We start from the raw sequence: 16,177 nt of genomic DNA on the forward strand, positions 1-16,177 counted from the left end.
AACGCGTCCCTGAGGCTGCAGCGCGTGCGCGTGGCTGATGAGGGCAGTTTCACCTGCTTTCTGAACATCCGGGACTTTGGCAGCGGCAGAGCTGCGGTCAGCCTGCAGGTGGCAGGTGAGAGCCGCGAAGGGGGTGTGTGTGCCCTCCCTTTGGCACACCCCTCATACTTCCCGCAGCCCCTTTACCCACTGACCCAGGGCTGACCCGTGTCCTCACGGCCCCAGGCACCTTTCCCCTCCACTGTGTCCCGCTGCCCTTGCCTTACGTTGACCTCTGCCCTCTACCCTCTGCTCTCTTCCAGCCCCCTACTCAAAGCCCAGCATGACCCTGGAGCCCAACAAGGACCTGCGGCCCGGGGACACGGTGACCATCACGTGCTCCAGCTACCGGGGCTACCCCGAGGCCGAAGTGTTCTGGCAGGATGGGCAGGGTGCGCCCTTGACCGGCAACGTAACCACGTCGCAGACGGCTAAGGAGCAGGGCTTGTTCGACGTGCGCAGTGTCCTGAGGGTGGTGTTGGGCGCTAATGGCACCTACAGCTGCCTGGTGCGCAACCCCGTGCTGCAGCAGGACGCTCATGGCTCTGTCACCATTACACCGCATAGAAACCCCACAGGTTTTTGTTTTGTTTTCTTAAATGTCCCCCCTGGGGGTGGTGGTGGTCCTGTGTGCGGGGGTCACGGTATCTGAATCTAGCTCCATACCTTCAGTCTCTCGGAACAGTGAGATGCCTAATAATAATAACGGAAAAGGTAAACAGGGTGCATAGGCGGCAATCTAACCGTGGTGGGAGTGGGTGAGGGTGATGGTTACAGGTCCTCTCAGCTCTCTGGGTCCCCTGACTCCAGGGCTCTGGAAACCTCTGGAGAGAATGGAGAAGCATTCAGATCTCAGAAGAGAGTGGAAGGACAGGAGAGGGAAATGGATCCTGGTGGAAAGGGGAGTTTTGCTAGGGCTGGAGGCTGCTCTAGGCCGGGTCCCCCCCCCCCCCCGCCCGGGATGGACCTTCTCAGGCCAAGGCTAAACTGCTGTGATTCTTGTCAGATTAGGGAGACTCCATGTCTGGAAGTGCTGAGGCTTAATCTGTTTTTAGGTCTGGGGAGAAAATGGGGAGATGGAATGGGACCTGGGGGTTGATGGAGGAGCAGGATGCTGCGGGGTGGTAGCCCAGAGTGTCGGCGCCCCTCCTCACTGCCTGCCGCTCCAACCTCGCCCTCAGGCGCTGTGGAAGTCCAGGTTCCCGAAGACCCCGTGGTGGCCCTCGTGGGCACTGACGCCACCCTGCGCTGCTCCTTCTCGCCCGAGCCCGGCTTCAGCCTGGCACAGCTCAACCTCATCTGGCAGCTGACAGACACCAAACAGCTGGTGCACAGCTTCGCCGAGGGCCGCGACCAGGGCAGCGCCTATGCCAATCGCACTGCGCTCTTCCCAGACCTGCTGGCTCAGGGCAACGCGTCCCTGAGGCTGCAGCGCGTGCGCGTGGCTGATGAGGGCAGCTTCACCTGCTTCGTGAGCATCCGGGACTTCGGCAGCGCCGCGGTCAGCCTGCAGGTGGCAGGTGAGAGCCGCGAAGGGGAGGGGGTCCCCTCCCTTTGGCACACTCCTCATACTTCCCGCAGCCCCTTTACCCACTGACCCAGGACTGACCCGTGTCCTCACGGCCCCAGGCACCTTTCCCCTCCACTGTGTCCCGCTGCCCTTGCCTTACGTTGACCTCTGCCCTCTACCCTCTGCTCTCTTCCAGCCCCCTACTCAAAGCCCAGCATGACCCTAGAGCCCAACAAGGACCTGCGGCCCGGGGACACGGTGACCATCACGTGCTCCAGCTACCGGGGCTACCCCGAGGCCGAAGTGTTCTGGCAGGATGGGCAGGGTGCGCCCTTGACTGGCAACGTAACCACGTCGCAGATGGCTAATGAGCAGGGCTTGTTCGACGTGCGCAGTGTCCTGAGGGTGGTGTTGGGCGCTAATGGCACCTACAGCTGCCTGGTGCGCAACCCCGTGCTGCAGCAGGACGCTCATGGCTCTGTCACCATCACAGGTAGGGGCAGACGAACAGCTTGGGAAGGATAGAGGGGGCCGTTGCCTTTTATCTGGACCCTGAGCTGGAATTTAGGTAGGCTTGGGTGGTCAGAAGACTTAAAACATTTTCATACATTTCAGGTGTTTCAGACTCTACTCCAAGAAGTCCTTAAGGGACTTGCTTTATCGAGCTGATAGGAATCATTTGTAGTGTTTGCCCTTCTAAGAGTGTCTTAGGTGGTACTTGTGCTTCTTGTACAGGGAACTGAGTACCTGCCTGGATCTGGAGGTGTGGGCGGGAGTTCTGGAGCAGCCACAAGGCATGGCTCTGGAGTGCTTTCCTACGGGAACCTCTCCAAGTGCTGGGAAGGTGTTGCTACATCACCATCTGATGCTGGGCACCATCTGACTGCGAGGCCCTGAGAGACAGCTGGGCCTCTCCAGGTGGCCATACCTCTCACTCCATCAACATCAGCTCTCCTGATGGAGTTGAGCGGGACCCAGGCAGCCTTGGGAACAGCCGGGCTCTCTCTGCTGCCCCCATGTGGTCAAACACTAGATCAACGCCGCCCCTTCGGCAGTTGCCGGAATCTCTGGTTTGGGGGTCCTAGCCCAGACGCACTTCCCTTCCTTTAGTGCCCACCTGAGTGCCACTCAGGTGAAGCGGGCTCAGGCCCACACTCAGGCCAGGAGAGGCAGTCTTAATCCTTGTTTGGACCTCATTCTGGCTCCTCTGTCCCTCCTCATGGGCCACCTAAGCTTTCCCAGGGGTCTCCCAGCATTCTCTGGGGTCAGAACAGCACGTTCTGTCCATCTGGTTCTCCTATTTTCTCTTCCATGACTTCCACCCGACCCACAGCCCATGCAAGTCCTAATCCCCCTGGTGGCCAGTTTCTGCATAAGCCTCTGGATTCACAGACTTATTCCTATCTTCCTGTTGCCCCCACTTACATGGACATTACGTGGCCTTCACTTCTGCAAGCTCAGAGGCAGTGCCCATCACACTTGCCTTCTAGAAATTCAGGCTCATTCCTCCTTCTCTTTTAGGGTTTTCCTTCTGGCAAGGCTGTGTTCCCTCTGCCCACCCCCTCCCCAAGATTGATCCCACCCTCTTTCTGGAGACCCTCAAGGTCTGTACTTTCCGTGGAGGAGTCACTGCCCTGGGCTGTTGGATGTCCCGAGGGGTCTCTTTGACCTTTTAGAGAACAGTATATGGTCTGATGTATCCACAGGAGAGAATCAGAAATATTAGATAGAGCAGGATTGACAGAGAATGTGAAGCTTTCAGAGGGGGGGAGGTGGTCAGAATGCGCTGGAGTTTCAGGAGAAGTCTCTAGGGACAGGTGGGAGTTGAGGGGACCCTGAAGGATTGGTGAACTCTGTGATAATTTGCACACTGAGCTGAATTGGATATTTGCCACACTGTGTAGAAAGGGCTTGTGAATATAAATGTGGTTATACTCATGTACCTGAAGATGCAGGTCTGAGCCCTACTCTATCCTTGACTGGTGGGATGAGGGCAAGGCTGACCTGTGCTCCAGGCACCAACAACAGCCTAGAGGTGGACATAGCAAGAGCCCCTCCTCCTGGGTACTTCTGTGGCTCTGCTCCATGCTTTGTTGCAGGAGCCCCACCCTGGGATCCCCAGGGGTTTCTTCAGTGTGCTTCATAGACCGGCCTCTCATGTCAGCTGCCATCCTCCTTTCCTGCTCACTGGGGACATTTACCCCACCTAAGAGAAAAATCTTTATTGAAAATTTCAGTAGCTGACATTTAAAGTGCTTTCATTTCACAGATGAGGAAACTGGAACCCAGAGAGAAGAGAGAACTTTCCCAAGGCCACAGGCTAGCACAGTGGCTCTGACTCTTTCGGTGATTAGACACCTCTCTGAAAATTGGATGCATGATAAATGCAGTCACTTGCATTTAAGTTTTGAGGGTTTGTGGCACCTCTAAACTCAAACACGGGGGTCTGTGGACCTTGGCTCCGGCAGCCTGCCATGAGCAGATGAACCAGAACCAGAATCCAACTTTTAGCCTCTCAGCCTAATTTTCTCTCCTCCCCACCACCCAGCCTCCTGTTTTTGTGAGAGCAAGTCTGGCCTACTTTGGAGCCCTTGGCCTGTATTTTGCTTCAGGCAGCTTTGAGCCTTGTTAAACACTCTGGGATTGAGACTTTCAGTCCTCCAGCCTGGTCTCTCCCACACCTGGGGGTGCTGTATGTGGAGGGGGCTTTATGGAGCAAACACTGGACACGGAGCCTGGAGATGCAGGTCTGAGCCCCACTCTGTCCTTGACTGGTGGGATGAGGGCAAGTCTGACCTGTGCTCCAGGCACCAACACCAGCCTGAGGGTGGACATAGCAAGAGCCCCTCCTCCTGGGTATTTCCGTGGCTCTGCTTTCCTGCAGGGGCCCCACCCTGGGATTCCCAGAGGTCCCTTCCATGAGCATCAGGGACTGACCCTCCAGGCCCCTCGTATCAGCTCCTGTCCTCCTCCCCTGCTCCTGCTCGTCAGGGTGATGGGTCCCTTTGCTGCCAATATCCGGAGCGGCAGCGTTGCCAGCCACGCCCGTTCAAAGTGACATTGGCTGCAAATCCCTGCATCTGTGTCACGGTCTCCACTGCCCAAGGGTTCATGGCACTGCTGTCTGCTCTGACAGCACCTTCTGCAGGAGCTGCCTTCCCCCTGGCTTTTGTTAGATTTGTTGTCTCCAGGGCCTCTGCTCAGGACCCCGCGTGGGTCCTGGGACTGGGCTGGAGGATGGTGTGCTCAGAACAGCTGCTGGCCCTGACCCAGGCGAGGGTGGCTCAACTCCTTCCCTCTGCCCTGAGATAGCTAACAGGGGGGGCCCTCAGCGTTTCACAGAAACATTCCCCTGGCAAGTCTCCTCCTCTTGGGTAAACCCAGAGCCTTCACTCTGGCACCCTCGGTGGCCGCCCTCATCTTTACACGGGAATCTGCAAACATCTTCTGTCAAGGGCTGGATAATGTATATTTTAGGTTTTGTGGGCCACGTACCGTCTTTGTTGCTACTGCTGCTGCTGCCTCTCCTTTTGTTGGTAACCCTTTACAAATGTAAAACTATCATTAACTCAAGGGTTGTACAAAAACAGGCCACAGGCCAGATTTGGCCCACGGGCTGTAGTTTGCCAACTCCTGATCTATAAGATGGGGGGGGGGGTATCACCAGGTGGGACTGGGGTAATCAGGGAGGGCCTCCCGAGGAGGAATCGTAAGCTAGATGGGGAGCAGCTTTTAGGTGGAGGAAACTGACAGCAATGGCGAGGGGGCTGGAAGGAGCCTCTGCAGAGGACGGTTAGGACACCAGTTTGGCTACAGCAGTGGAATTACAAAGAAGAAGACTGAAGCACTAGTCTCATGTCAGTAGGGAGCCATGGAAGGTTCTTGAGCATCATCAACCACAGACTCTTCAGCCTTCCCAGGTTGAGGCATGTCCACGGCAGCCACGGCTGTCAGGGTTTAGAGGGTGTGTGGTTGGCCAGGGAAGGGGCCCGGGAACTTAAGTAAGCTCTCTTCATGGTGTCGGGGCCCAGTGAGGGTAGGAGCCCCTGTTCACACCTTGGAGGCAGAGGGGCTGTCCTCAGGGCCACTGGGGGCCAGGCATGACAGTCTGTCTCCATTCTCCCCATCTCCCCTCCCAGGGCAGCCCATGACATTCCCCCCTGAGGCCCTGTGGGTGACCGTGGGGCTCTCTGTCTGTCTCGTCGCACTGTTGGTGGCCCTGGCCTTCGTGTGCTGGAGAAAGATCAAACAGAGCTGTGAGGAAGAGAATGCAGGTGAGTGAGAGAGGGGGGTGTGCGTGTGTGCGTGTGTGTGTCTCTGGGTATGTTAGTGTGTCTGTGACATCAACGTGAGTGTCACTTTGCAGTGACAGAATGAGTGTGGGTGTGCAAATGCAGCTAGACTGTGTGTGTGTGTGTGATCTTGAGGCCGAACGTGTGTTGTGAACAAGTGTGAGCCTGCCCGGGAGTGTGCAGACATGGCGGGATGAGTGTGGGTATGAGTGTGACTGGGAGTGAGTGGTGGATGTGTGACAAGGGGATGGATGTGTCTGTGCAAACAAGCGTGACTGTGAGAGCCTGTGTCACATGGGAGTGTCTGTGAAAGCACATGGAACTCGCGTAGCACAAGCGTGGCTGCTTCGTGGGTTTGCTGTCACCGTGAGGGGGTGTGTCTGCCTCCAGGTGGGGCAGAGTGTGAAGCAGCCGCTGTTTGCTTGGGCTGGGGGGTCAGCAGGAGTTGACTTTCGTGGTGATTTTGGTGGTGAGTCGACATCGATAGGTAGGTGGTTTGACCTTGATAGGTAAGTTGACTCTAGTGAGTGGTGGGTGAGTGAGTGGACATTGGTGAGTGGGTGCGTTGCCCCTGGTGGGTGGTATGTGGGTGAACATGAAAGTAGACGGTGAGGGGTGGGAGATGACTGGGTGTCAGGAAGGAGAGCATATGTGAACGGAGAGGAGACTGGTCAGTTGGAACAGGTGGGTGGCTGCCTGTGTGGCAGGTGGCTGGGCAGGCTGCGGAAGGATGAGGAACCATAGACGGGTGGGTATGCACGTTGGAGGTGGTGGCTGACTGGGTTGGTGAGTGAGTGGACGGTGGGTGATGGGGCTGGTGGATGGTGGAGGGGCAGGTAGATGGTCCTTGGCCAGGTGAGTGGTGGGCTCCAGGCTGGGGTCCCTTTCGTCCTGCCACAGAACTCTGCTCTGTGCTGGTCTCTGACCCTGTGTCCAGCATTTGGACCATAGACCGGGCCTGCTCAGCCCCATTTACCTGCTCTCGTGCTCCCAGGAGCAGAAGTTCAACGATGAAAGTGGGGCTGAGGAAGTTTTGGTTCACTCTTCCAGGCGCTGAGGACCAGGATGGGGATGGAGAAGGATCTAAGACGGGTAAGTCTGAGCTAAGAGCTGGCACTGAACAGGGGAGAGGACTCCAGCGTCTGGAGGGGCCACGTTCACTTGAAGGTTTGAATGAAGTGTGTCCCGGGGACTGAGGCCTCCCAACCTAGGTGCGTCTGTCTTTGCTCAGCGTTAGACCTCAGGCAGGTCTCCCGGGTGCTGCTTCGTGTCTCCTGCCTCTGCCTTTACCCGCCTACCAGGCTACTCAACCCTGAGGGACCTGCACTGTGGAGTCTGGTGGCTTCCTAGGGGTGGAGTGAGGGCTCAGGAGACAGGGCAGCCTGGGTTTTAGTTCCAGCTCCAGCTTATATAAGCTGAGTGGCCTTGAGCAAGTCACTTTGCCTCTCTGGGTCTCAGTCTCCTCCTGACTGCTCCCTTCATAGGTTCTGTGGGTTAAATTAAATGAGATCATGTATCTAAAGGGCCTAGTGTCATACCTGGTGCCTGTAAGGGCTCCATACTTTGCAGTCCTGTTATTAGGACTGTATTATCAGCCTGACACAGTCCCACTCTGCTTAGAGGCTGTGTGACTTTGGTCAAAGTGCTTTGTTCCTCTGGGCTTCAGTTTCTCATCTGTAAAATGTCGTCCTGCCCTGATGGCACCAGAGGTCCATTTTGAAGCTATCTCGAGTGACTTTGCAAAGGGCATGGCGTGAGCCTGGAGCCCAGCGGGGGCTGGAGGCCTCACTGCCTTCTCTTCCCTGGGCTTCTTAGCTGGGGGAGGCAGGTTCCCACTGAGCCACTTGGGATGGTGCCAGTTGACACAGCTTCCCCCCAACACCCGCAGAAGGAAGGGCGGGAAATAGACCCCTGGGGACTGCTGTAAATTATGTCAATTAATTCTCTGCCTTTGGTGTCCCCGGGTGTGGCCAGTGTGGAGACAGCCCTGGGATCAGGCCTCATTTTTCATGCTCGGAGGCAGGTATAATTGGCAGAAGGGAGGGAGTGGGGAGAAGAGGGAGGCTTAGAGAGCACTGGGTCCCAGTTCTGCACGATCCCAGGCCCACCGGGGGACACTTGCAGCCTCCTTCAGTGCCTCACTTCACCCTATTTGTAGAGCCAGCTCAGCGTACTCTCACATCTCCAGCTCGTAGGAGGGCCGGGGAGTTGTTCCCATTATAGAGATGCAGAAAACTGAGGCGCGGGGGAGGAGTGACAAGCCACAGAGTGGAGCTGGAACTTGGGATAGCAGCCGAGGGCCCCTTTTCTGGTGCTGTGATGTTGTGCTCACCCTCTCAACTGTCCCTCCTGCCTTCTCCCAGTTCTTCTAGCCTTTATGTCTTCCTTGGCTCCTGTGCCTCTGCCCAACACCCTACCCCACCACTTTTCACGGTGCCCCCCTCACTGTGTACTCCTTCCTTTTTTTGCAGCCCTGCGGCCTCTGAAACACTCTGAAAGCAAAGAAGGTAAAGACACGTGGTGTTTGAGATCGTGTGTCTCTGCGTTTGCGCCTGTGTGTAGGAGGCTGGGGAGGGTTGTTGTTGATGGGGGTGATTATCACCCTTCACTGCTGCCCTGAGGCTCCCTCCCCAGAAGAGCAGCCTCAATTCCCCCCTGTTGAAATGGCAGAGAAACCAAGGTCCCTGCTGCTCTAACAGGATGCAAATATGATAGAGGCTTAACCAGGACAGGAGTCGAGGTTGTCTTAAGGCCACTGGTGCCCTGGAACCAACTTCCACTACCTGGTTTCTGTCTTCTTCCACTCAAAGCTTCCAGCCCCAGGTCCGGAGTAGCTGCTCCAGCCCCTCCAGAAGTAAGGGGGAAAGAGGAGAGGGAGGGGACATTTTCTTCTAGGGCTTGACTAGAAATAGCTCCCGTCACTCCCGTTTATATCCATTTGTCAGAACCTAGTCACATGACTCCTAACTCAAGTGAGGCTAGGAAATGTGGTTTTCAGCTAGACAGCCACGTTCCTGGTCCATAGTCAGTGGTTAGTAAGTATTAGCAATCATTATTATTTAGATTACTGTAACATCAGCAGTTACATTAGCAAGTGGTTGGTTGGAGGTTAGTTTAGTTTGAGATTCTTCCTTATTAAAAGTAACCAAGAGGGCTTCCCTGGTGGCGCAGTGGTTGGGAGTCTGCCTGCCGATGCGGGGGACGCGGGTTCGTGCCCCGGTCCGGGAGGATCCCACATGCCGCGGAGCGGCTGGGCCCTCTCCCTCACACGGGAGAGGCCACGGCAGTGAGGGGCCCACATACCGCAAATAAAAAAAAAAAAAAAAAAAAAAGTAACCAAGAGCCACACCTACGTATGTGTGTTTGTATATAAATATATGTGTATCTCTGTGTGTGTGTGTCTGTATGCGTGTGTATTTTGAACAAACTGTTCCTTGATGCAGACTTGTCATTAAATATGAGTGGCTTCCAGCTAGAAAATCAAAGGTTTTGGGACCTTAATTTTTGGCCAGAGGTTATGGAGCCTTAAATAATTTTCAGGTTGCCTTGTTGTCCCTGTTAGGAAATAAACTTTCACCAAGTCCCTGGAGGCTCATCCCTGCATTTAGCTTTTCTTTGGGAAGAAAGGAAGGAAGGACATAGGCCCTGTGCTCAGGAAACTCCCAGAGGTGGGGGGCAGTGGGACCCTCAGAAACCTGTGCAGAATTCATGATAAAAGCTGGGTGAGGGGGTCTTAAGAAAGGCAGCATCATGCAGAAGAAAGAGCCCCCTAGGGGAGACCTCGCTTTAAGTCTCTGCCCATAACCTTCCAGGGGGGTTCCTGTCACACCTCCTTTACGAGATGCCAAGGTGCCAAATGCAGAAGTGCTCCGTAAAGCAAGTCCTTCAAAATGCTGTAGAACGTTCCATGGCAGGAGTGGAGGCCTGTGTTGGGGTCTGGAGGGATGGAGATAAATTATCCACCTCCCCGTTGTCCTGAACCAAATGAGGCATAGAAGGATCGAGCAGATGGAGATCAAAACGTCAGCCTGGGTGTGTGGAGCAGGGGGCCGCCTGACCCTGCTCCCCAGTGTGGCAGCCTGGCCCCCTGGTCTCTGGCCAGGCTGGACAAGCACAGAGGCAGTCCCCAGAAGGGAGAGCTACTCTTCCAGGGACAGATGGAGCCCAAAGGATGGGAGAGGGAGGGGCAGGGTCACACATGCCCCGGTCCATCTTCTAAACTCTCCGTGCAGGTCAGGGAGTGGAGTGAGGCCAGGGGTGTGAATCTATGGGGTGAAGAAGATGGATCAAAGGACAGGGAGGGTGTGGGGGCAGAGTTGGGAAGGGAAGAGTGTGCCAGACAGAGGGGAGGGTTGCGTGCAGGGTGGGTGAACCCCTGGGGATTGAGAAGGAGGCTGGCGAGGATTGGGCAGTCTCCCCCGGGCACCCTCGTGGTCTGTCTGATGCCCAGCTGCTGTGTGTGTGTGTGTGTGTGTGTGTGTGTGTGTGTGTGTGTGTGTGTGAGCCTCGAGGGCAGTGCTTGATGCAGGGGGCTGCTAGTCAGACTGCTGGGCCCTGTCACACATGCTCTTCCCCTTGAGCACGTGGCCACAGCCCTGGAGTTGCGGCGCGCTCCCGACAGTGGAACCCGGGCGCGTAATGCTCTCCCCGCTTTTTCTCCTTCCCGTCGTGGAATGCAGATGATGGACCAGAAATAGCCTGACCACGAGGACCAGGGAGCTGCTGCCCTGCCCTGGGGCTCCCGCCTCTGGCTGCACTGGGGCCTCAGCCTGAGCCCTAGGCTGGGGGCTTCTCTGCCCTTAAAAGATGGCTCCTACTCTAGCGGGTCTACTCATTCTGCAAAGGACACGATACATAGACCTCCCCGCAGCCTTAGTTCTCCGATGGACGTGATTCCCAAGTCATCCTGCCGCCTTATTTCTCCAGGGACACGATACATAAATCATCCTGCCACCTTATTTCTCCGATGGATATGCTACATGGACCAGCTGGCTGCCTTTTTTCTTCAAAGATGTGATACACAGTCACCAAGTATCACTTCTCAGCCTTTTCTCCCACCTGCCCGTAATTCTGTCTCCTCTGACAGGGCCACTGCAGCCTTAGCATTTCCTCGAGTCTAGAGGCTTCTCCTTCTGCTCTGTCCCTAAAGTTGGCCTTTCCCCTGTCCTACTAAGTGAAGACAGGGCCCCTCCCCCAGGCATGCAGACATGCAGGTACACGTGCTGGAACACGTGAGGACCTCCCCTGGCCCCGTCTCTTCCGTGGCACCCTGGGCTGTGCCCTGTGAGCCCCACCTTCTGCCCGCCCTCCCCACGGGAAGCACGTGCTGGTCACACTGGGTCTCTGGGCGGCTGTGTGGGCCCCCTTGGGGTCAGCTTCTGTCCCTCTGCTTTTCCTGACTTCCCTTTCGTTTATCCACTCAAGGAATGTTCACTGAGCATCTATGGGGTGTCAGCGCTATGTTAGGTGCTGGGGACCCCAGGTGAGAAGACAAGCCCCTCCCTAAGGAGCTTGCCCTTCAGCTGGGAAACCCGTGAGGAGAGTGGTTGTGAGGGGCTCCTGCCTGGCTCGCTACTATACTCCTCCTCTGTACCGCATTTCCCTGGATACCTCACTCCCGTCCCATCCCTAATCCTTACCCAGAACAGAGGGTGGGGGCAGAAGCCTGGAGAGACGGACAAAGCCTCTCACCACGACTGGAGAATCTGATGGTTTCCAAAGTGTCTTTCCAGGCATGAGCAGGGGGGCAGGCGGCCAAGGCCTGACAGACCCCGGGAAGCTGAGAGCCGCAGCACAGGGGAAGCCTGGGGCCTCTCCTCGCCGGCTGGAGCTTGGGGGCAGGGACAGCCCCCTCTCCCACCATGGTGCTATTCTGGGGCTGGGCAGCCACTTCCTGGCTTGTCTCTGGCCGGTCCCCAGCCTCCAGTGGAATAAACTTCTGATGATCTGATGTCCTCTTGTTGACATCCCTCCCTTCACCAGGAATGAAAGATGTGGGGATTTCTAATTTAAATATGGGACTCTGAGGAACTTTGTTAACTGGTGGTGTATTTTGGGAAAAATAAACGCCTTTGTAGAAAGCTTTTTCTCTGCAAAATGTGTGGCAGTAGGGCGGGCAGCGGGACTTGGCAGGAAGGGTTCCCTTCTGGACGTTTGAAGCCAGAGTAGGGATACCTGGATCTCCTTACTGTCACTGTCCTTAAGTCACGGGGTCTCCATGACCCCCTCTCTAGCCTCAGTTTCCCCCTTGGTAAAGTGATGTTGGCTGTCCAGAAAGCCAGGCCCTTTGGTCACTTTTGGGAGCTCCACCCCGAAATAGCTTTATCTCAGAAGACTAATGGCTTTGTCTCAGAAGACTCAGACCTCAGGCTTGTTTAAGGGCTAATGCCCCCATTTCATGGATGGGGAAGCTGAGACCCAATAAGAAGCTGACACAGGAAAGGAGCTCTGTGTGCTGTTCTTGGCTGACCCAGTGGAATGGGCACCAGGCCCGAGTCAGAGGTCCGGGTGCAGGACCTAGTTCTACCCTGTGATCCTGAGCTGGGCATTTAGCTTCTCTGGGCCTTAGTTTTCTTATATGAAAAATGGGCCTGAGGTTTTCACCACCTTCCGGCTCCAAAGACTGGGAAGAGGGCTTGAATGTGGCAGGCAAACAGTTTCCAGAGAACCGGGTTCAGGGACCTGGGAGCCTGCAGAGTGCACAGGGCTCATTTGCCCCGGGTGCCAGGGTCTCAGAACTGGCCAGCCAATGAGTCCCCGAGCTCTGCAGGCCCTGGGGCAGCTGGAGGAGACCGGGCTGGGGGTCAGGACACTTGACATTTTTTTCCCAGCTCTGCTACTACCTTGTGACCAAGTCCTTCATCCCCCTAAACCTTCATTTCCTTATCTATTAAGAAGGGGTGACGAGTCCTCTTCTGAAAAGTATGTGGCATTCTTTACAAACTGGGGTGCTTCTTCTAAAGTCGATGACCCTGGGGATGAGACCTTGCTAGAAGTCCCACCCCTGGTCGTCTGGGTGGCTTTTAGAATCAAAAGCCTTGTGCTGAGGCTCTGCCTTTGCCCCTTATCTCCCCCTGTGCCCTTGAGCGTGTTCTCACCTCACCAGGCATCAACCCCACTTGTAAGGTGGGGACAATAGTAGTTCTTTTTTCATAGGATCGTTGCGAGGGTTGGACAAAGCAGGAAGAAGACACTACAAACTGTAAAGTGTTGGGCACGCGTGACGGCTTATCTTTCCCTCCCCGCAGTCGGGCCGCACACTCTTGCTGCCTCCGTGATTTTGTAGATGCAGGACAGTGACCCAGAGCAAGCTGTCTGAACCTCAGTTTGCCCATCAGTAAAACAGGCTCGGTAACCGGTGCTTTTTCTCTCTGACAGGGCGGCTCAGACATGATGCTGTATCAAATACTCAAGGGAGGGATCCGGCAGGTGTGGGACTTCCCTGGGGGCTGGAGAGTGAGGAAGGTGGCCACTAAGTCCCCTGGTGACTGGTGCCCCAGAGAGCAGTACTTTTAGCTGCCTTCCTGGGCAAAACTCCAACTCCTGCGTTTTAATGGAGAAATAATTCTCACAGTGTGACAAGCTGTAGCCTGCAGGTGTCACATCCCTATTAAAGAGGGGACAGAGCAAGGGTTCATTTTCCTGGCTTTAGGTGTGACCAGAATTCACCTCCAGGACCATATGTAACCAAGGCTGTGAAGACCAATTAGTGGCCCTGACTACTCAGGAGGAGGGGACTGGGTGTGTGTGGGGGGGGTGCCCTACCTTTCTCTACCTGCTTGCTTCCTCTTCAGAGCACTCTGCTTCCACTCACAGGCAGGGACGGCACCTTCCATGGGGCCTGTTCGGGGAGAGGCACCTGACCTTGCTCATCCCGGGAGGTGGTTGCCAAGTGGGATGCTGCTGGTACCTGTGGGCCAATGAGCAGAGACCCTGGCAGATTCTGAGCTGGGCAATGGCCAAAGATCTTGATGCAAGGCCCAAGTCTTAAACTGAGACATGAAGCCAAAGTTTGCTCCGAGGAGTCCAAAACCCAGGCCTCCAAGTGCAGGGCACTCACAGAGGGGCAGGAGCGGAGCTGCTGTGAAGTGAGCAGCCGGAACGTGGAGAGTGTGGGGGGGCAGAAGCTTCAAACACCACAAACGCAAACAATACAGAAATGTGTAGAGTGGTTGTGTTTACCTCCAGTCCCCCCGCTCAGAGGGAAGCACTGCTAAGGGTTCGATAGCCTTCCAGACTTTTCCCCAGGCTTACACATTTATAAAAATGAAAATCGTACATACAGTTCTGCAACTCTTTTTCTGTTTTCTTTACCATTTTCTCAAGTCAGTTCTCTTTCTTCCCTTTTTTTTTTTTTTTTTTTTTTGCGGCACGCGGGCCTCTCACTGCTGTGGCCTCTCCCGTTGCGGAGCACAGGCTCCGGACACGCAGGCTCAGCGGCCATGGCTCACGGGCCCAGCCGCTCCGCGGCATGTGGGATCTTCCCGGACAGGGGCACGAACCCGTGTCCCCTGCATCGGCAGGCGGACTCTCAACCACTGTGCCACCAGGGAAGCCCCTGGGTTGCCTTTGTGGCCAGTCCCTGTGGCAGCAAGAACTTGTAAATGAAGAACACTTAGGGCCACTAGCAAAATGGATTCTAGACAGGGCAAAAATGGTGCTGGGAACTGCCGCCCCAGCCAGGCTCTCAGGGACTCCGCCACGGAGCCCGACTCAGCAGCAGACAGGGCCTGTGGGCCTCTCTTTCTCCCCCACCCGCCCTGCACCACCTTCCCCTTCATCACCTACCTTGTGGTGGCCCCGCCTCAGTTCCCCAGGAGCTAGCGGTCTTCGTGGTTCTGGGACCCCAGTCTTGGAGGTGAGTGCGTCTGCCTCTTGCTGGGTGGGGTGGGAGCAGCCGTCTGAGTGTGCGCTGGGCCTTGGGCTGAGCCCTGCATCCCGTACCCACCACACCTGACCACAGGAATGGGGCCACGTTCATCAGCATCTCACTGGATGCAGATGCCTCAGGGCAAGTTAAATTCCCTGCACTTGTGTCTGAGGGTGTTCATGACCTGGCCATTTGGCTGCACCAGCTCCAGGTAATTATGGTGACACTATTTCACCACTAATGAGGTGGTGCTCATTAGAGCACAGGAAGCACTGGGTCTCATGGGGCGTGCACATCCCAGCCCTCAGAGACAGAGGGTCTGCGACCTTTGTCCCCAGCCTTTCCCCAGCACCTGAGAAGCAAAAGAACCCCCTCCCCTCAACTTCCCTCAGCTCATATGATTTCTTCACCCCTATTGTCCTCCTCTGGACATGTTTCATTGTTGTCCCTTTCAGATGGAGGCCCTACCATGGATCAAAATGTTTCAGCTCACAGTAGATCAGCCTCTCACCTCCTTGATCCTTGAGCTCCTAGTGATACAGCTCCAGATCACATTCGTCCAATGATTCTCAACCCTGGCTGCACCTTAGAATCACCTAAGAAAGTTTTATTAAGAGTAGCTCCTGGGCCCCACCCCTAGAAGTTCTGATGCAGCTGTTTGAGATCATTGCTAAATATTTGATGTGCGTACCCCAGGGGCTCCTGCCTAGCTTACAAGTTGATGAGAAATAGGATTCAGAGAGACAGCCCTGAGCCGAGGCTTTGGAGACCAGGCACATGAGACAAGCCAGCTGTTCTCAGTGATGACTGAATCAGACCAAAGGGTATTTGTTTTCTCACTAAAGGAATCACAGACAATACAGGTGCAAGAAAGGTTAAAGGAAGCAATCTTGTTTAGTGTGGAGAAGAGAGGGGCCCTATTCCCTGTGTTGTGGGACCCAGAGGAGAGCAGGAACCCTGAGTTCCTACCCTTGGTCAGACCAGGCACCCAGGCTCCAGGGAAGTGAGAAAAGATGGGGTGTCAGGGATGATGACTCAGCCCCCTTCACCTGAGGACAGGAGAAAGGGGGCTCCCTCCTCTTCCACTGCCTCCCCTTCTCCCTCCCTTGTCGCCCCAAGGCCTCCAGATGTGCACAGTCACATGGCAGGTTCTGGCTCCCTCCCTCCCTCCAGCACCACGAAGGGAAGGACCATCTGTCCTGCTCGCTGCAGCCCAGCAGTCTGTGTGCGTGTGCCAGGCTCAAGGAAGCGCCCTTCACGCTCTTCCTGTTTTCTTTCCTCCCTGCCTCAAAACTTGCTTCTGCCCCAGGATATTCTGTGGCCTCCATGGTTCTGCAGACCTGCTCTATCCAGAGTGACAAGAGTATAGCATCTTTCCTCCTCCACTGCCTTCCACTACCCTCCTGCAAGGTCTCTGGCCTCTAGTCCTTCCTCAGTCTTAAAACTTACCTATCGGGAGTCTACCTG

General features: G+C 55.6%; 1 protein-coding gene across 1 annotated transcript in view; it reads left to right on the forward strand.

The window, feature by feature from the left end:
- The window catches only part of CD276 (CD276 molecule), a 14,400-nt gene extending 2,493 nt beyond the window's left edge, over positions 1–11,907 (forward strand). The window contains 8 exon segments of the mRNA XM_029236221.1: positions 1–115; positions 303–617; positions 1,221–1,559; positions 1,746–2,042; positions 5,689–5,823; positions 6,892–6,933; positions 8,313–8,348; positions 10,521–11,907. The exon segment at positions 1–115 is cut by the window's left edge and continues 10 nt beyond it. Coding sequence (XP_029092054.1) covers positions 1–115; positions 303–617; positions 1,221–1,559; positions 1,746–2,042; positions 5,689–5,823; positions 6,892–6,933; positions 8,313–8,348; positions 10,521–10,543 — 1,302 coding nt within the window. The 3' untranslated portion in view covers positions 10,544–11,907.
- The last annotated feature ends 4,270 nt before the right edge of the window (positions 11,908–16,177 follow it).

The sequence above is a fragment of the Monodon monoceros genome, unplaced genomic scaffold (assembly GCF_005190385.1).
Source record: "Monodon monoceros isolate NGI ecotype Baffin Bay Population unplaced genomic scaffold, NGI_Narwhal_1 Super_Scaffold_21, whole genome shotgun sequence".
In the NCBI taxonomy this organism is placed as follows: Eukaryota; Metazoa; Chordata; class Mammalia; order Artiodactyla; family Monodontidae; genus Monodon; species Monodon monoceros.